This window comes from Taurulus bubalis, assembly GCF_910589615.1.
Source record: "Taurulus bubalis genome assembly, chromosome: 14".
Classification (NCBI taxonomy): domain Eukaryota; kingdom Metazoa; phylum Chordata; class Actinopteri; order Perciformes; family Cottidae; genus Taurulus; species Taurulus bubalis.
The window spans coordinates 13,214,474-13,236,223 of NC_136602.1; the positions used below are offsets into that span (position 1 = coordinate 13,214,474).

Genomic DNA, 21,750 nt, shown 5'->3' on the forward strand with positions numbered 1-21,750 from the left:
TAATAACTAAAATAAATCAACAATTATTCATATGATTCATGGGAACGTTATAATACTATGTCCTGCATGAAATCATTTTCCCTCTCTGGTTAATTACGTCAGAAAAAGAAAAAAAATATTCAGTATTGTTAATTAAGAGCTGGCTGACAAACTCTTTACTGAGCATGCTGTGTATGTGTGAAAATTCATGAATAAATAAAGTTGCAGCATAAATAGTACATTGAATATGAAAATAAAAAAACCTGTATTTCACTTTCTGAGGTTTTAAAGAGGTTTTAGATAAACACCCTAAGATTGATTTCAATTTGGTGGCTAATTGAAAAAAATATATAAATATATATATATATATATATATAAATTTATATATATATATACATGCATATATTTATTTATATATATATATAAATATATATAGATATATCTCTATATATATGTATATATATGGGAGCGTAAGAGTATGGGGGCAAAACTAGAATACTGATTTTTTTAAGATAAAGTGCTCCGTACAAAACTATAATTTGATCTGTTCTTACCTAATCTAGATGAGAAGCAAAACATCGTAGCATAACTACACTTTCATAAAACAATGGTTTTGTTAAAACCAAAGCAATGATAAAATACCTAATTAACTGTGAAAGAAAACTACCTCAATGCATTGTACAACACTGTTCACCTGAAATGTAGTGAGGTTAATATAACAACATACACTATTGTTAAAGAGCACCAATATTGAAGTAATGTAAAAGCGCAACAGTTACAGAGTTCAACAATTTTGGTAAATTAATGCCAACAGAGCTAATTATTAAATTATAGAACTTTTGCGACATGTGCATTAAATCAGCCTCATACAACTGAAATTAAGCAAACTCACAATATTATACATTTTTCTTAACTTCCAGATTGGGAATGATATTTCCCAACAGCACCGTCTTCCCCCTTGTATTTGTGACATATTAGTTATAGCGACATTAAGGTCGTTCATGCGTAAACATTTTGAATAACTAATTTAAGTTACTAGTCGTCCACATTCACAAGAATCGTCGTGAAACAATATCCAAAAGAGTAAAAAACATATTGAGCCGTCTGGCAACTGTTCCACTCTTGCTGTCAATGAAGTCTCTACAATGGTCGCTGTGATATGATGCGCTTATGAATATGTTATCCACATCTGCTGAGGAGATGATCAGGCGCCATTTTCTATGTTGTCGGTTATTGTTGGTCCTATGGTCCCAAGGGCCTGGGGCCATTGACCTCAGCCTGCCCTGAGTAGTCTGTGGGCCCCATTGGAAGGCCTTTGCACTGTGCCTTGGGGTGGGCTACACAAAGTTGTTGGTGATTTGCCTCTGGTGCTCAAACAGGTCCTCAATCTCTGCACTGTATGCGTCACCTATAATGGACAAAAAGAACATAACAATCAGTGACAGAAGAGGGCAAAAGTTAAGATGAAGTGAGGAAGAGGAAAAGGCTTTTCTGTCCTCACCTGCATGACATCCATACATGTAAGCTCTGTGGCCATCGTATTTGCACCGACATCTCATGACATTGTTCATAAAGTCAGACTCAGCCATGTCCATCGCGGGGTTGACTTCCACCTGCAAGACAACAGGATACCAACGATTAAATGTCACAATGTTTCTGACCTCATGACTTGCAGCTGCATACTTAATCAAACACACATGCATGAAGAAACAAGGAGAATGTATCACTTTGTTGTCCTCACTCTCATCTAATACTCTATCTAGCACGTGTAGCAAGCATGTGGTCCAAAAAGGAATAAGTCTCCCCTCACTGCACATGAGAAAGCCATTTGAAATAAAGAGCAGTTGGATGTAAAATTGCTCGAGGGCCTCTTATTAAACAGCACTCGTGGCTGGTATTGTTTTTATAGTCAATCCCTTTCTCATCTATAAAAAGCTGGATGACTTTTCCATACAGTATTTCTATTTGAAAAGATAAATACACTGAATGATGTTCACTTGGTAGCCTACAGCTATAAGCATATGGACTGAATAACATGTGGCGGTAAAATACTTGCTTTTCACGCAAAGCACAAAACCTACTGGTAGATCTTTCAGGAAAGCTCATCGTAAAATACTTTATAACTTGTATGAAAACATGTAACAAAGACACTTCTGCCCACACAAAACACGATAACAAGCTGCATAAGAGGTTATGCAACTTTATAGCTGAAGTCATGGAATGTGGTTGCTCCTCACACCAACATAGGTATGCAATAATAAGGCCTGAATTGGACTGAAATTAAAGTCTGTTGCAATAGAGTTGTTTTGCATAAGCATGTTTATATGTCTGAAATACTGTGAGTGCTGCCATACAGCATACTAATAGTCTGTCATTTGCAGAGCAGCTCCATAACTGCTGATACAACCATTCTGTTAATCTGGTCGGGTGATAATACTGAGGAGCCTTTTACTCTAATAGCTGCTGTGTAAACTGCTGCACCCTCTTTAAGTACATGTTACAAACAGCTACAGGGAGAGCGAAGGCAAACTACACTAAAAAAGGCAGAAAACTAAAAAAAAACTTAGTGAATGCACAAAAGCTGTCTCTTAATTTCTCAAGGTAAATTACAGTGTTGGACCGGAGTCTAGAAGAGGAACGGTTCAGTGTTAGAATGTGTTGCTCAGTGAGAAAGTGGCAATAAAAATAAAAACAGGGCAGGAGGAATTCCTTGGTGGCCAATTAGCCATTGCTAATGGCAGAGGGGACTATAGCTGCTCTTTGACGAAAGGGAGGCAATAGTTAATTTGGGTAATTGCTGTGTTTCATTAGCAGTGGGTGGTTCAAGGGTAGGTCTGCTGAATCCTTCTGTAAAGCTCTGGATCAGATAAGTCGAGCATCATCTGCACTTTACTTGATAAATGAAATAACCCAGTGGAGAGGAGAGCTGTTGCAAAAGATGTTTGTATTTTTCCAATGTTGCAGCCTTGTTGAATAACTAACTGTCTGCTTGGCTTTCGTTGTCTTTGCTCCTTTTTTTCCACTCTTGTTCTTCTCAGTTAAATTTGGTTTTGCACCCTTCGTTCTTTTTCTCATCAAGTGACCCTGACCTTTTCACCTTCAGTAGTTCTTCCAATTTCATTCTCCCATTCTGTTCTCTAGCATTCATTCCTTCTTTCCTCTGCCTCAACATTGTGCTGTAGCAATGTACGACTTTATAATTATACCCCGCTCAACATGCTTAAAATACATCCAGTCAGCAGTGACGAGTTAATTAAATAAATCCATCTTCAATAGAGAGTATTGAAGTGTCATTACAAAGACTGAGAGTGACCGCTCAGACAAACAGGGTGACAGCAGTAATTATCAGACAGCCAGTTACACTGTAACCAATCTGCCACAGCTGGGAGGTAATTGGCATGAGATCTGAGAACTACTGCGTACACGGTGGGACCAGTAGTCTGAACTGGAAATGGATGATAATGGGAAATGGAGTCCTTGATGTGTTTTAGTCTCGCAACCACAGTGACTCGACTGAATGACCTGGGTCAAAGAAGTAATGACAGACAGAGGCATGGTTGAGGTGATGACTGTGATGATGGAGGTCGAGAGGTTTTACTGAAATAGACAGAAGTCCACTTTAAGATCCTGTAAACCTTCTTCTCATTACCTACATCTTTGGCCTAAAAGCTAGGGCTGGTAAACTTTCATCGTAAATGTAATGATTGGACGGGATTACAGTCTTGCAACAGGTACCAGATTTCTTTATTATTTATGAATTGATTGCTGTCGGGTGTAATGACAATTCCAACAAAAATGTCTTTTAAGTTGTTACCAACCCGAGTTTAAAGGAATAGTTAAAAATGTTTGAAAATATGTCATATATCAATCATATATTCTATATGGAGATACAGCCAGCAGCCTGTAGCATAAAACCCCGAGATCAGAGCATAGCACCCTGAGATCAGAGCATAGCACCCTGAGGTCAGAGCATAGCACCCTGAGGTCAGAGCATAGCACCCTGAGGTTAGAGAACCGTGAGTTAGTTTAGCAGAGCACTAGACTGGAAACAGGAGGAAACAGCGATCCTGGCTCTGTCCAAAGGGAACAAAAGTGCTCATACTCATATACTCATCTGACTCTTTGCAAGAGAACCAAATTAGCAAATTTCTTTAAACAATTACACATTACTTTAAACAAAACGTTAATGGTGCTTGATTTACAGGTCATGAAAAATAAAAAAGGAGAGGAGAGAAACATTAAATGACTTGTGACCTGGAAGATGTAGTCTCCTGGCCGCACATCCGTCACGTCGACCCACTGACAGTCGATATCGTGGCGATACGTATCCCAGCATCCCACAGAGATACCCTGATCACCCATATTATAGCAGGAGAACCGCTTCTGTTGTCCTAATACACAGACACACACACATACACACACCAATAGCATTATCAATCACAACATCAAAGCTCATTTAATGCCCAGCACTCCCTGTTATTTCTAAGAGCCTTTAGCTTTCTGAATTGCGACTACACATGAACTCTGTTTTTTCAAATGTGCTATTTCATCCATGATATAACAAATAAATGGAGAGTGAACAAACAACAACAGCAGTGATATAAAACATTAACCACAAAGTACAAATCTAAATAGCAGTAGCTGAAATATTGATATTTATTTCCTGTCACTAATGGGAGAGTATTTCACTGGGACTCATGAATAGTGGTGAATATTACCGTCAGGGCAATACGTGTCCTCGAGACAGAAACTGGCCTTGTGTCCCTCTGCAACCCTCGTTCCATTCAGAGTCAGCAGGTCGTAATGTGTGAACACCTCGATACTGTGGTAGTGCCTGGGATGACAGAAGGGAAAGTCCAGGTGAGAGTGTGTGTGTGTGTGTGTGTGTGTGTGTGTGTGTGTGTGTGTGTGTGTGTGTGTGTGTGTGTGTGTGCGTGTGTCTGCACGTCTATGAGTGTGTGCATTTACGCTAACTGAACACTGGCTCCCTATGGCTCGTATCCTAGTGACCTCACTGCTTGAACATGAGCGTGGGTGTCACCGTAAAACCTCTCACAGAAGCTTGTTTTAGCCCCAGCTTCGTTGAGCTGTTTATTCGTTCTGCGTGAATAGAGAGCTTTGAAACACACATCTATAGCTCTGATGTGTTGTTGTAACAAACTGAAATGGACCTGATTGTGCACGGGCTGCCCTGTCCTTTGTATGACACAGACCTGTGGTAACTGGATTTGTTCAGCCGTCATTTCCACAGACATATGCTGCAGGGCGGCTAATGAATCTGGAGAGATGACGACACTGTCTCAGGCCACCAGTAATGTCACACAGCCAATACTGTGGGCTTCAAATGGCTCCGTCTACTCTTATGACGACGGGCCTCAAAGTGCTCTCGTCATCTGACAAGAAACACACTTACTATGGGGAACAAGGGGATGTAGATGTCGAATTTGTTAAGAGTAGATCTAATGACAAAATGTTGTCTATTTTCAACTAATAGACAAAATGCAGCTGAGGCGTGGCGAGGGACAAAGGCTCTTGTGTTTTTAATGCATACTACCCGCAGCCCCCTCGTCAAACCATGTGTGTGTGCACTGGCACAGAGATCACACTTCACACAGTGTTTTCTTTCCTGGTAGCAATTGAATGCAATTACATTAAATATAACTCAAATTACTCAACGTGGAGGGAGCACGTAAAGGCAATTTTGTCCGAGGAACAGGTGTTTGTCACTATATTTTTGACAGCCTAAAAAAAACACTGCTCATCTGTATCCAAGATTCTAAACCAGTTTTCCCCAAAAACACTTTTTACCACAAGGGCAACCACAACATCCTACTTATACTAAGAACTGAAACAGTTATTTCCATTACAACAACCTAAGCACTGTAACGCCCATGAACTCCTGTGGGATGATCTACCTGTGACACTGGTGCCATGTCCAGCTCTCTCTTGTTGATTTGGGTCTGAAATCGGAGCGACCCAAGTTCATAATGCGGGAGGAGAAGCGCAGCAGGCGGCGGTGGCCGTAAGGCCAGTTCATCCTGGCGGCAGACGAGGACAGACAGTTCTCCTCATTGGCACAGCTCAGCAGGTGGAGGGGTCGGTCCTCCAGGTAGGCCGTCTCCTGGACCAGCTGGGCGTCCAGAACAAGGTCAGGTGCCGCTGAAGCAGGTCAGATGCGAAGGGTTATGCTAGGAACCAGTTATATAACCAAAGGAGAATACGGGGAGCTTCAGGAAGATGGCTCGACTTACTGTCTGAACAGGTGACCCCAGCGGCCTTAGTTCCACCTCCTCGGGGACAATGAACATTGTTGTTGCGGCGACACTGTTGAATAGAAAGCTCCGTGCCCACACAGTGAGTTCCACTGAGAATCACATCAGCTGCATTTGGGTCACCGGGCCAGTACCAGGTCTCCTGTCAGAGGAAGGGCGTGGGACATAGACAGCTTGTCAGGTTTTCTATCAATGAGCAGTATCATAGCTCATTGTCCACCACAGTGAATACAGGGGCTGTGACTATGGATTGGCCTCCATGTGTTCATCTGTGTGTGTCATCAATACCTCAGACACTGCTGATGGGATTTTGACACATTTTGGAGGAATGATACCTCTGAACACTCTAGTCCGACATTTTCAAAATTACAGTAATTAGTTTAGAAAGGAGGGGAGTATTAAAATACTGATTTTCAGACTTTGATCAAAGATATTCAAAATGAGCCAGATTAAGGAGTGGCACTGCAGTCAGAGATAAAAAAGGCATACTTGCTGCCACCTTGTCAGTTATACATTTGGTGTCGGTCAGGGAGGTTGTTACCTGATGAGCACTAGCAGCAAAGCCCAGGCCGAGCTGTCTGCATAACACCATGGCCTCGTTGATGCCCCAGTTCTCACTGCAGACAGAGCCCCAACGCTTACGACCCCCAACGTCCATCAACACCTCCACATGGCCTTCTGATGGGACTCTACCGCCAACAAGTCGCACCTGGAAACCCATTAAGGATTAAATGTGTGATGCTTTATCAGTGGAAGCTGATGAGTGTATGTCTTGTGATAGTATTAGTAGTTTTCATACCGTGTTCTCCATTCCAGTTTTAGGAATGTTACAGCGCACTGAGGCGTCCTGGCTGTGTTTGAATGTCCAAGGTTGGACTTCCTGGAAGTAGCAGTCCAGGATGGAGCGCTCTGATCCCATACACTGGACACTGTTCATATGGATAGGTCCTGTACCTGAGGAGGGAGGAGGAGAAGAGGTAGTAAAGACCATGCTGACAAAGATAAAGCAGGGACATACAGAAGCCAGAAGAGCATGGTCATAACTGAAGGGTAATAATTCTTGTGCACAGTTTGAGGTCAAAACGTATAGACACGAAAGGCATTAGCAGACTTTATTACGCAACGAAGCGCACACACACACACACACACACACACACACGCAAGGCTCTATTTCTTTCACTTGAATGTGCTTTCTCTATTTTAGCACCATACCAACAATGAAAAGTTCCTATCTGCCGTGACACAATGCTCCTGCAAGCCAAGCAGCAGCACCACCAACATCTACTTTAAGGATCTGTCACACCTCATTACCACCATTCTGTTGCCTCAGGCACAACAACAACAAAATGGTGTGTAGTCCCAGCCTGGGTGAGCAAACAAGGCAAATTCTGTGGCAACAAAATAAAACTTTCATGAGTAGTCATTTGCCATTTAAAACCAGATAATCTCTAAACACCAGAGAAAGTTGGTGGAAACTAAACGCAAACAGATGCTGCCATAATGACTGCAGTAAATTAAAACGCAGAACTAACTATGGCTTCAATGTTTTCTTAAAAGAAAAGTCACAAACTGAAAACTTGGACCGAGGCAGCATTGAAAAAAACGCAACCAAAACCACAAAAACCAGGGGGAAGAGAGAAAAACTCAGAAAGAAGGGCGAGTAGGAAGATGACAGAAATGGTAGCGACCAGATTGCAGGCTAACCCAATCTGTCTCTGTGTTGGTTTTGGTAGATTGTAGGCCTGCTTCCATACTGGTCACCATGGTGGGGTTCATACGTATGAAGCAGACACATCTAAACCACTTCCGCCGCTATCTGCATCGTAATGGCTACAAACTAGATCCAAACTGCCACTATTTAACGCATCAAGACAAACACAGGGGCCAGGCGGAGGATCCTCAAAAATTGCAGTGAGCAGTTAAGTTTGGGAAATCCGCGAAAACCAGAAATAAATTCCAAGAAACTGTTCACACACTCTTTATATAGACATACACACACACACACACACACACACACACACACACACACACACACACACACACACACACACACACACACACACAGAGAGGCAGTCAGGATGTTTTACACCCTTATGTATGTATAGGATTATATATATCTATATGTGTGTGTGTACTTCACGGGCAAACTTACACAGTAAAATAACAATGTTGAAGTCCCTGCAATATAACTGTTCCTCACTGATGGTGAGGGTACATTTCATAAAAATAGGAGTAATATTTTCCTTACTTTAATTCTCCCTGACATCAATTTTCCAAATGATCAAATGATGATCATAAAATATGAACGATTGACAGACAGATACCGCTATGAGAGCAACATTCAGGCATCAAATAAATGTGGTAGCTTAAATTTAGTATTTACAAGAAACAGATTGAGCTTAATGACTGTATAATTTAAATTGCCAAATGCCAAAGATCATTTGGACAGATTAGAAAATTGACTTAAGGGGATGGAAACAGGGTAACATAGGTCACATTCTTGTTGAGAATAGTATAAATAGTTGGTTGGTGGTTACAAGGGAAACCCTGTTCTTTTCCTCTCTGAAATTATCCTCCGTTTTTGGCACATTAATGTTGTGTGTGAAGTTTTTCTTTCCATGGAACGTCTCTTTCTGCCTCTAACAAAAACTCTCTGTCATCAGTTAGATCTATTTCTTAGCCAAGAGCTAAAATCATGTAAGTTTGTAAATAGATTTGCCTGCCTGTGGGCTGTTAGATGGCAGAAGCCAACCAGCATCAACATAATGTTTTCCTATGTTAACAGGAGCTGGATAACAACATGACAACTTCACTCATCCCAGAGGCGGGGAACTCTGTGCCCGTGAGCGGCTGCATACCACCTGCACAAGGGCATAACTGCAAGTGTTTCAACAAATCTGATAAGTGAGGCCACATTCGGAGCAAGAGTCTCTGACTGGCAGACTGTTAACCTCCTGCTTCAGCCAAACAGCCAGTCGACCAGGACCTCTATCACATTTGGTCATCATAAATAATCCAATGAGCCTCTGTGGGGTCTCGTTGCCATGCTGACTGAAACACATACTGACAGAAAGCAGTTGTATGTAAGTGTTATTCAGCGTGATATGAAAAATGCATTATAATCAATTCCTTTTTAGATAAAAAATTCCACAAAACTATTTCAAAATTCATTCCTTGAGGAAGTCTCTCAGTGAGGGTTTGTTCTATCAAAGAGTCCATTTTAGACCTTTTCCAACAATATATAGCCCTGTGTTTATGTGGCCTTCGAGCACATGGAAAATTATATGTCAGTAAAATGTCGAACAGACTGCATGTTATAGAAAGGAAGCTGAGAGGCCTTTGAAGTCCAATCATCCTGCAATAGCAGTGTATATGTAAGTGTGAGACAGAGACGGAGGGAAAGGGAGAGTGCTCTGTGTGTGTGTGTGTGTGTGTGTGTGTGTGTGTGTGTGTGTGTGTGTGTGTGTGTGTGTGTGTGTGTGTGTGTGTGTGTGTGTGTGTGTGTGCGAACTCTGTATCTGAAAGAAACGAGAGTATGTACGTATATGTGAAGTTGTTTATGGGCCCTTTTATTGCGCAAGCACAACGAGAAACGCAAAGCGGTAGTTCTTGGGCACAAAGACTGTGTGGCCGCCTCCTAGCTCACCTGCTATTTTGGTTTTTGCATGTGCACAGTAAATAGTGCAAATGGGCTGGGTGAGGGTGAATATAGATCAGAGGGTGTGGTGTTTCTGAAATACGATCCCAGCCAGTCATATCACTGGTCTCATCACTCTGTGAAACAGCTTTGCAAATCCCAGCCACAATGTGGACATTCAGCACCGCAAATCTGCAGCCAGAGGCGGGCCGTGTGGTTTTCTTGAAACACTTCATTAGTACAATAATGACAGAAGCAAATAATACAACCATGTTTGGTGAAGCGGTTTATAAGATTGCGTCAATCCGATGCTATTTCAGTCGCGATTTCACTGTATTCACACTGTAACATTTCGGAGAGGAGGTTGTGATGTGCAGGATTAATAAACTCCGGTAATTACACCAAACTATGGCCGACCAGTCTGATGATGTGTGTAGAGCTGTGTGTGTGTTTATTCTGTTGCTGTTTGCCTGTAATCATATGGAGGTGAACAAAGTGGACGTTATTGATACTGCACTCTGGCAAAGCACTTCTCAAACTGGATGTTGCAGATTTATGAACATATCTGAACTGAAAGAGCTTTTCATATAGTTCAAAGAAATATTCAATACTCTTTTAATAAAGAGATACATGCAGGTGGTTTGTTGATGTTCCTGCTTTATCCATATTAAACGTAATTTATCCATACCGATTTAAATACATCTATTGGTTCAAATAATTGTCCACCGTGGAAACACACGTGCACCGTGAGCTCTATAGGCACCACAGCACCACACATAGACAATTTCAAGATCATGAAAATACCAATATCAGTTGTTGGCAGACCAAAATAGGGTGTGAGTGAGTGAATCACCAACTCAGGAAGCATACACAGGAAAAATATGAGGTAAAAGTAGGGAGTAAACCTGTCGTTTGTCAAACCACAGCAACGTCTTCTTATAATTCTGAGACTGATTTTATTTCATACACACAACCATGCAAGATATACATGCCAGGTATTGCACATACACAAATGTAGCTTCCTGATTAAATCAGGGAAACCCTTTTTTAGGTCTAAAATTGAAAGCTTTTGGGCCCCTCCTGACAATTAAACACCTCTCTGCCTCAGACTGCTGGAAACATGAAGATCCTGAATTGTGGCCCAACAACTAACAGTGGTGATTGAAACCAGACGGCAAGAGGTGTGAAGCCTGATGCAATATAAGTAGCCTAAGAGGAGCCAACTAAACCAGATTTTAGTCTGGTTAGACTCATCAAAAAGAAAGGTAGCATAACAAACATCATCTAAAGAAAATCCAATTTAAGAGGTTGGAAGGTAAAAGAGACTAATCCAACACATACAAAAATACCCTATGATCAACTGAACAGCTAAAGCAGCAGACTGTCATCCCATATTTCATCTCAATCAGCATGATTAGAGACTACTCCCAAGCCAGGCATGGGGAAGCCGTTCTCACATCTCATAAGGGTGGGGACACCACTGGGGCAGCTGGATAGTGACTTCAGTCTGTGCATCACCAAAGCCGAAAAATTGAAATCGAAGGAAAAAGACCACAGAACTCAGTGAGTGAATAAAAAGCTTGCTTGAAGCTAGCAAGATTATGTCTGTGGCTTTAGTAACCAAATGCCAACGTAAACCACCAGTGCTTATAGTGTTACATGGTGTGTGTGTGTGTGTGTGTGTGTGTGTGTGTGTGTGTGTGTGTGTGTGTGTGTGTGCGCACATGTGCATGGTGTTTGGGAAGCTGGTGGTCCTGGAACAGGACTCATTCAATCACAGCTGGAGAAGATACTGCAATCAACACATTTGCAGCTTCACAAGGTAACATATATACACACACACACACACACACACACACACGCACACACACAGAGAGACAGACAGGCAGACACACACACATGCCCATGCATTATCTGATCAGTGAGTGCAGACGGGTGCGGCGTCTTAGATAAGCAAAAGACTGAAAAAATCTCCCTCTCTTCTCTGGAATGCCATGACGCACGATAAACATTCACACATCTAAATTGCAGACTCAAAACACCTAGATTAAATGTGGAATTTTCCAGAATTTCCAGTCTGTTTAATGTGAAAGCCTTTGCTCTGAGCAACAGCGGTTCTCTCTCTTACCTTGACCCATGAAGGCTCCATGCAGGGCATCCTTTGCAGAACCAAAGCCCAGTTCTCTGCACACCACACTGGCTGCGGGTCGATCCCACATGTGGTCCACGATGGTCCCCCACTTTCCATCTCGAAGCACCTCCACGCGACCCTCGCCAAGCCTGGGGCCAGCCTTCAGACGCACGGGCTGTACAGGGCAGCAAAGGGAATATGACTCATCTTCTCCTGATGTGACGTTCATGAACACTCTGTTTGTGCCAGTGGAGGCATGACTGTGTTAATCTTACCACAACTGGATAGGGGGCCTGGGGTCTTCCTGAGGAGATGCGAGCAAACTGGGGTCCTGGCACACACTTCACCACTGCATGTCTCCCGTTCTTACACGGACTGGGACTACGAGGGATGGACAGCTGACCAAGGCACTCCGACAGGCTGTTCTCAGTACCCTGGCAGTGAACCTTTTCTACCCAGAATCCCTTCTTCTTTGACATGATGCTCAATCTAGAAAGAAGATAAAGTTTGTGGTCATATATTCTTAAAGCCCCTGACAACTTGGTTTTAAATCTTTTGTAATTCTCAACAACAATAAATATTCATTAATTAGCAACAATCAAAGTTAAAATTCAGAGAAAAACATCCTTAATAATGTTTAATTAAGAGTTTAACATTCAAAAACTACTAAAGGCTAATCTGCTTCATCAAAACTTTGTGGGTTTCGTTTGATCAGATTTGTTTGACCATGCTGGTAACATAACAACAACCAAAATTGTAATAACATTTGAAGTCAACTCTGATTAGTGCACACAATGTTGTGTTCATAGGACCTCATTATAGAAATTTAGGTTTTCGGGGGCTCTCAATGAAGTTCAACTAGTGAGGTCGGACAGTATCTCATAAAATGAGTGATGTCAAATATAGCTCAGAAACACGAGGAATGGTTGACTTTTTATTACCTTGTTGAAGGATCTGCAACCTTGGTATCCCATATTTTCCTGTAAAGGAACCAAAGAACAGATGTTAGTTCTGTATATTTGCTAAGGTTACAAACACACGCACACACATATCACCCTGTGAGGTGACCTGGGTCACTCCTTTCTTGTGCAAAGAGGTAGTGACTGTAGGATATACTGTAGCATCTGCTGTTTGTTTTATATGTAACCTGGCCACACAGGAGGGATTTCTGCCACAACGAGTAGCGGCACAAACACACACACATCAACTCGCCTATTACTAGAAGAGTCTTCCTCTTGGGGCGCTTAGTGATGACTTAAAATAGTAACAGCTCAGACACAGGACTTATCAAAAGGATGAATCATAAAGCTCCATATACATCTTGTCTATATAAAACCAGAATGAGCATGCGGCTTCGTGGTGAGTGTAAAGTTAGATATACTGATGCAGATGACTGGTAGTTCAAGGAAGAATGCAATGTTCTTGTTCTCTTCCAGCAACTTCACTTCCTGTCTCCCTTTCTTGCTTTATAGGTTCAGTAGCATACACTTTCATCTGGAATGTGGTTCTGCTTGCTGTTTACTGTATTTAAGTTGAGAGTAAGTGTATCATATGTTCTGAAGGCAACAGTCCAGACCAACATACTCAACAGGAATGTGCTGCTGGTTTTATCTAAATTACCTAAAATGACATTAAATAAAATGAACATAGACCCTTTGAATATATAACTTGAGCATTCCATGTTGCAATATCACAGAGATGTGTACTAACTGCAGGATGTAAGAACTAAAAAAGGATAAAGAAATTAAAAAATATATATTTTGAACTATGTCCAAATGCACATGCAGTCCAAACAATCTTGACCTTCAACATCAGTAATGTCCAACATTTCTGGTAAAACAAACAGGGTTTGACCAAGCACGATATACAAACAAAAACTCTGCCAGCATGTTGCACGTCCGATAAATGCCAGAACCAAATAGAGATTTATGCACCAAGTGCGCTGGCGGACTTGGCAGAGCGGTGGAGAGAAAAGCCTTCTGTTCTCTTGGCACACAGGCAGAGCAGACATGCCACACAGACCATGCCAGGACATCCTCAAACCACTGCAAAGTGCAGGCACATTCACATCAATTACCGTAAAACACCACACATGAAACACACATGGCACGGACCGAATGGTATTTTAAAGGGACCATTATCGGCCCAATATTGGTACATCACAGATACACCAGTTAAATATAAATGTAAGCTCATAATGCACAAGGTACTTTAGAGACTAACCTTTAGGGCTGTCTTTGACCAAAGAAATTCTCAGTCGACTAACACTTGTTTTTGTTGTTTGGTTCAGGGTCTTGCAAGTTATCAATTGACAACCCTCTCTACCTCCTGAGCCACAGACGCCATTATGTCCAACCAAAGTCCAGAATATCTGGCCTATAATGTTTACTAGGCTCCAAAGATGTACAACTGGCATTCACCAAAATGAGCTGGTGAGGTGGAGTTTCCATTAAAATACCTATATGCAAGCACATATGTTCCTTCTCTGTAGAGCTGTATATCAGCATGGCATCATAGGTGTGGGAGGCTTAAACGGTTTTCATTTTTGTGGTAAGTAAAAAAAAAAAAAAGAAGTAATTCAAAATACTCCCATGCTGATTTTAGAGGCTTTCCCCTTTAAGGAAACAAACATGTCTAAGAATATTTGTATGGAAGCACAGGTAGATAAATATTTGATTTTCTGACATGAACTCTAGAAATTCCCGTAAAGCTAAAGAAAAAAAAAACTTAAAAACAAACTGAGGATGTTGGAATCAAGAGCAGCATTGTCTTTCACATGCTGTTATGTAGATGGTTGTGTGAAGTCATGGACTGCTGACTGAACACTTTCCAAAATCACATAACAACCTGTTTCCTGATGCTGTCATGAGTCCGAAGAGACCTCTTATCAGAAATATTAACATTCGGTCAGGAAAAATACTTTGAAATGTGCGTACCTTATGTCAGCAATCGTTTAGAAATGTTTTGCAAATTATGCTATTTTGGAACAACACCATTCAAATGGTCTTCAGGTCGTTTTCAAGCCCTTTTGAGGTACACATGCTGTTCTGAGCAGATTAAATTATGAACATCTGTAAATAAAATCCCATAATTTTTTGTTTTACCATGTGGCTCTGCAGTAACATGCCATCGTGATGAGCGTGCACACACACACATTTTCCCATGAGGCAAACATGTCTGTGACTTGTTTGTGACCTCACCACAGACCAATCAGCTAACCAGTTTCCCTCTTCAGAAACCAACAGGATGACTACAAGCTATAAATGATCTTCAGCTTCCAGGCCTTTTATTTGACTGAAGCACTCTCTAATGTTGAACTTCATTCAAGGGAGATACAACAATGTTTAAATGTCACCTTTTTAATGTATGAAATCAAATAATAAAACACCATGTATTTCTCTTAGTTATGAACTAATTATATATAAATACATGTAGCTGTAACAGGTATTATGAGCAGTACCGCAGTGTTTCTCTACATGCTGGGTGCTGATGCAATGCACTGACTCTTTGTATTAGTTGGTGTTCCACATCCATAGCATTCATCATCTTGTTTAAGAATGCAAACAGTGTTTCCAGCACTTGTTGTGGAGCCAAGAGAACAGAGGCTAATGATAGGGAGTCCCACCCGCCTGTTAAAAGACAAGCATTGCTCCACTGTTTGGGTTGCATCGCCCTCACACTGCTCACTGGCTGTATTAGTTAGATTTTCTGGTTTTATTGTTAAAGATTTAAAACAAATCAATAATATATAAAACAGGGTGCAAATAAGATTAAAATAATGATATTGGCATTAAACACATAAACCCATTATTTTTTTTATAATTCAGGGTAACTGTAATAGTATCTACATGCATCAGAAAACACGTCAACTTTTAGCTGCTATAATGTGAACATTATATCAGACTATAATACTTTAGTTTAGTTTGATGTTCTCCTTTTAAAAATCTTGCTATTTATAGCTAAAAATAAACTAAAAACATTGACCCTTTTATACACTATGCCAGGAGTACTAAGAAGAAAAATATATGACCTTTATACCAATGTTTACAAAATCATTATTCAGCTCATTAGGTATGAACAAACCTGAAATAAATGTTTGCAGTACACATCAAGACGTTATGTTAACAGTGGCCCTAATGCTTTAAAGAAAAATGAAAAAAGGACCAAGATGAAACATATTTTTCTTCTACAGAGAACACTGTTGTTAATAGGAAATATTTTAGAAGATTAATTTTGCCTACTTGAAGTATATTTCAATTGGATCTCGCATCTCAAATGGTTGCTAAATATTCTCATGCAGACCAGAGTGAGCTGAGAACTACGTACGCTTCAACTGAGTTTTGAAAGCCGGTTTCAAGCCTGTTCCAGATCACAAAAATAGCCACCGGCACGCAATCAGAAATTAAAAGACGTTGAAATAAATTAGAGAGAAGGTCATTGAGGAAAATCACACAAACATCAGACAGGAAAGCCAGACTCGGTCACTCAAAATGTCACTCAAAAGCCTGAAAATGATACCTCAAGAACACTTCAGTTGAAACATAATTAAAAATAAAATGCTGGTTAAGTCCCCAAATCACTACGGTGACAGAAGAAGACAGACAGCTGCTGACACAGCGGGCTGCGCTGCAAACTGCAGCTGTAATTGGACATATTTCACGCAAGCAAGCGAAAATTTGGCTCGTGCGACTGCTGCTCCTGTGCTTTCTCTCCATCTCTTCTTTCTCATGGTACTCTCTTCCTCCTCCTTTGGCAGCTATGTCTTATTCACACACACACACACACACACACACACAAACACAAACACACACACACAGCTATAATTGAGGGTGTATTTGTTTCACTCTCAGCAGAAACCCATGAGAGCCAGGTCCTGACCAACCTGTAATTACAGCATCTCCAGAGTCTCATCCAAGAGACACGGGGAGGCGAGAGACATGGCATGGTCCGGGATTTCTAAGAATGGACTTGGAGACTTGGAGTAAGGTGGAGAAACAGGGGAGCGTGTCACTGGCAAAATTTGGTCAAACCATGCAATGCAATCCTAAGCTTTTCTGGCAACCGTTTAAGTGGACTATGTTACATGAAAACTGAAGATCATATTGTTTCGCATCCAATCGTTTCTCTTCAACTCCGCTCACATTTTGTACAGTCATTATAATTACAGTGGCAATTTCAGTCAGAGGGCAATCATTACAATTACCCATAAGTAAAGGCTAAAACAGCTTTACCTGTATTTCAACTATTCTTCTGGTTCTAACAAGTTGTACATAAACATCCCGATAAAATAACAAATACACGGTTTCATCCTGGAAACCAAATACTGTAAGATAATTTGAGTTATCACTAAAAGCACTTTTCACTAGCAGCTACGATGTTGAGGCATGTATACAGCTTGAGCCAGTTGGAAGACAAAAACATGTATTGAGAGACAACAAGTATGCATCTGTGGAGATAGAAGGTACAGATTTGGAAACAGACACATCATCGCGGTTCCAACCAGCACAGCGCCTGAGGCTGCATCAAAACACCGGGTGATACCCAGGACGACCAAGACGTATCAAGTCACAACCGCTTCCATGCCAGGGCCTTATAATTAACATGCACAATGAAGAAATCCTCATAATGGCAGACGCCCGTCCAAACCTTTCACTGTACATTTAGAAGCAGAAATGTTGGATAGGCACTTTGTTGTGGCTTCGGTCAGAGACTAAAAGAGCCCAAGGAGTGTTAATGTTTAAGTTGCTTTTCCTTGACCTAGGAGGAGCTTTAAAAACAACGCTGAGCAGATTCCCTGCAGGCTTCAGGCCAAGTCCTTCAAGCTACAGCAGCCCTGTCCTCCTCTGTCATATCTCCCTTTTTGGTGAGCGGCCAAATCTCTTATGTGACATCCATACAAATACACTCATCTAATTCCTCACTTAACTATTACTTGTTGTAATTCTCATCTCCCATAGTTTGCATTAAGTGGTGAATCTGAACTGCCGTAGAAAATCGAAGAGAGGCATAACAAGCATCACACCCGCAGTGCGGGAAAGCTATGCTCTAATAAATGATCCTGCACAGTGGCCAGGTTGTTTCACCACAGCTCATTCTGAGGATCTTTTATAACGGAAGATGTGATTCCTGATGACGCCCTCCTCCTCCAACAACATAATCCAGTTATAGCGTCACTGTGTTCCCAATAACAGAGTTCAGCGGAGACGGCTGAATTCAAGGGCAATGCAGAAATCCTTTCAGTGATTCCAATAGGGATGTTTGTAAAGTCAGTAAAACGTTAGAAAAGCCTATAAAACAACTTTACCCCCTCAACAGTGACAGCTTTTCAGTAGAAAGAGGAATCTAGCACCTACAGAACCGAGCAGATGTTGTGGTCTGTCGCCAGTTGAGTCAGAACAACCCCGGCCAAGAGGAAGAAGGAATAGTTTAACTGTGAATCACCTCGCGGGCAGCGCTCCAAGAACCAGATCCAACTGGGTCCCTCTTCCACTGAGGAGAGCAAATGGTCATTCTTATAATAGCAACGAAGTAATTATCTGCTAATGTGTGGTCCTCATGTGGTCGAAGAGCAGAACCTTTCCAAAATCCACTGTCAGTGGATTTTTTCAGCAGGAAGAGAGGAAATGTATTAGGAGACACCTACATACAATACTTTTAAGTACATGTCTCATTGAGAAGTGTTTCCATGAGAGAACGCACGTATCCATGCTGGGGCTGGGTAATTAAACCATGACACATTAAAGAAGGAATGGTTTGACATTTGGGGAAAATCATTCTCTTGTCAAAAGTTAGAGGAGATTGATAGCACTCTCACATCTTTCAGTAGCTGGACCCAGCGGGCGATTAGCTTCGCTTCGCATAAAGACAGAAAAAGTCTGGCGACCAAAACCCTCTGTAAAATGGTGCTTTTTTTACAGACTAATTTCATTTAACTCTTGACAAAGCAAATAAGTGTATTTTTTTAAATGTCGAACTATGTCTGAATCATTGAGTATCAAAGTGTACCAAAAGTCCTAAAACCTGGGATTCAATTCCTGACCATTGTTGTTCAGTTAACCTTTGATAAGTACTTCTTGGTTTTGAATTATACTTTTTCTAATTCAAGCATGTGCTTTATTTAGGAAGGTTGTCCTTTCATATTAAGGCCAAATGAAACACTGATGTTTGTGTCGTTAAATACACAATGAACACATTGCTATGTTCATATTGAAAGAAGTATTGTTATGGTATTGGCACCAGAACTTAAGTATTATATTAGCAACACTATTTAAAACACACACACACTGGAAGCATGTCACACACACTGCTAGAGAGAGATGTAAAAGTGAAGAGATGTGTGGCTGACTCAATCCTGCAGAGGCTGCCCTGCCAATAAGATGAGTCGCTTCACAAAGACCCTCATCCCACTTTCCAATAGCCTCCCTCGTCCCACACATGGTATCGATGGGACAGTTAAAGCACAATCAGCTGTGATAGTACACCTCAGCGTGAGAATCTAAAAGTTAAAGTGGGACTGTTTGTCTGGGAGCTGCAAGCTGAAGATAGCATCGATAGAGAGGGAGAGAGGCAATGAGATGAGCAGAGAGAGAGAGAGAGAGAGCGAGAGAGAGAGAGAGAGAGAGAGAGAGAGAGAGAGAGAGAGAGAGGTGGAGAGGGGACAGGGATTCCTTTATCATCATCCTGAGGCTGAGGAAGGCAGGTGGGAGTGAAGGCGGACACAGGGCAGAAGTGGCTGGGAGAGGAAGATAAGCCCAACAAAGGGCTTTTACTCAAAGTGGCTCTAAATGGAATGCCACATTGTTTTTTTATTCTTCAGGATGAGTCTTTGTCCTCCTTAACAATGGAATGAATGCCAAGCATGTTGCCCTTCTGAACTACAGTCAATAGTGTAATCTAATAACCTGAGTTCGTAGAGATGAAATGTGTTTGACAGGGAAAAAATCATACTCACTTGTATGTTTTGGAATTGTGCTGAGTGGCCTCTGGAAAGCCAAGCATCCCACACACCACTCGGCTGCTGTTGAGACTCCAACCCAGGTCGCACACCTGCCTCCATCTCCCAGCATGCTTCACTTCCACCACACCCTCAGCGATTAGGCTTTTCCGCTTGGTAGCCATGAGGATGGGACGGAGACGGACCTCCTCGATCTGCATCTTACTGTTACCCTTTGGGAAGATGCACATGACATCTTGTTTCATGCCTTTCTGAGAGTAACATATAAATGTATTATAATTAAACTGCTGTACCTGGTGGTGTCTTTGGAACCTGGGGACCTCACTTTGATGTCCATTTCCATGATGGCCATATCCTGGATGCCTGCGGGTAGCCACAGGGCCCTGCCACTGAGCAGCAGGGCTGCCGTGGGGCCTGGCCGCAATGGGGGCGTGGCCTCTACCGGCCGTCTGGTTCAGCCTGCGCTCCGCGGTGCACACCACCCCCAAGTCCTCAGCGTGTTTACAGTCATTCACCCCCCAACCGTTGTGTTTGCAGTCCTTCAAGGAATTCTCTGATCCGTCACAGCGTACATTATCCATCCATATTGGGCCTTGTGAGAGGATACACAATTATGACTTCATTCAATGTGGCTTGCATTGATTGTTCAATAGACAGACTGGGCATTGCATATACACAAGGTCTGGAATCAGTTCCTAAACACCTAACACTTGACTTTTACTGGCACCCTGATTTAAGGTTGCACCTTAGCGGCGTGTTTAGCAGTAGATACACATCATTTTACAAGGCAGTGTGCTGTAGATCCTGCTCCTTGAATCCACTCAACCTTCTCTTTAATTTGGATTTAAAAGCAGCAGTAAAGAATGTCCATAAACCACAGCAAGTGTTACACAACATTGGCAAGCGAATGCTGTCATTATTCTAAAACAAATGCCCCTTTTGGCCCATATATTTGCTCCGCCAGCCTGCCAGGCGACCTTAACGAGATGTAGACTCCAATCCCACAACAAGTTATCTTTGTCACTTTATGATGTTAGTTATTTTGGATGTCTTAATTGGTGGTCCTTTCACGAAGCCTTATATTTAGTGTGTTGTGGGGGAAACACACTGTAGCATTGAAGTTTTGCAGGAGACAGGTTACGATAAACTGGTTTAATATGGAATCCCGTCAGTGTAAGCCATCTTCAGCCTAATAAATGACAATGATAATACAACAGGCCTTTTTCAGAGCTGACAGGCAAAGCACCATTATTGATGGCACTGTTGTGATCAAGTTTGTCAGCATTGTCACTGATCCAGCATGCACAGTGCAAAGCACAAGATCGGTTTGGCCAACTGGAAAATGGTGACATCTGACCTTTCTTCAGTAAAATGTCTCCCTACTGGCTTAATTGTCATCTGCTACAGGAAGAGCTCTCACCTGCTCCTTCTCCATACTTTGCGCTGTGTGCCCACGTCACACCACTCTGGAAGCCCAGCTCTCGGCACACCACATTGGCCATCTTGATGTCCACTTCATCGTCGCAGACGGTCCCCCAGGTGTTGTTGTGCAGCACCTCCACGCGCCCTTCGTACAGTTCTCGCGCAAAGTTGCCCGCCAAACGCACCTTGGCGGCTGGTGCACGAGCCGTCCTGCGCTGGGAGGACGCGGTCCTCCGAGGTTCAGCACCAGCGGGACGGGAGAGGGACAGCAGCAGGAGGAGGAGGGGGAGGCTCAAGCAAAGGGTGCGGGTCATCGTGCCTGAGAGGAGGGGGCCTGCAGGTGAGAATGGAAACA

The 21,750-nt window shown here is 42.1% G+C and overlaps 1 protein-coding gene across 1 annotated transcript; it reads right to left on the bottom strand.

The window, feature by feature from the left end:
- Positions 1–1,112: 1,112 nt before the first annotated feature.
- Positions 1,113–21,709, bottom strand: loxl4 (lysyl oxidase-like 4; the record flags this gene model as incomplete). Its single annotated transcript, XM_079229873.1, has 14 exons — positions 1,113–1,387; positions 1,481–1,592; positions 4,234–4,370; positions 4,698–4,813; positions 5,895–6,138; positions 6,231–6,393; positions 6,793–6,960; positions 7,051–7,205; positions 12,017–12,194; positions 12,295–12,508; positions 12,961–12,999; positions 19,971–20,185; positions 20,267–20,565; positions 21,394–21,709. The coding sequence occupies 14 exons, from the start codon at positions 21,707–21,709 to the stop codon at positions 1,317–1,319; spliced, it is 2,427 nt and encodes an 808-aa protein (XP_079085999.1). The 3' UTR covers positions 1,113–1,316.
- Positions 21,710–21,750: the final 41 nt, after the last annotated feature.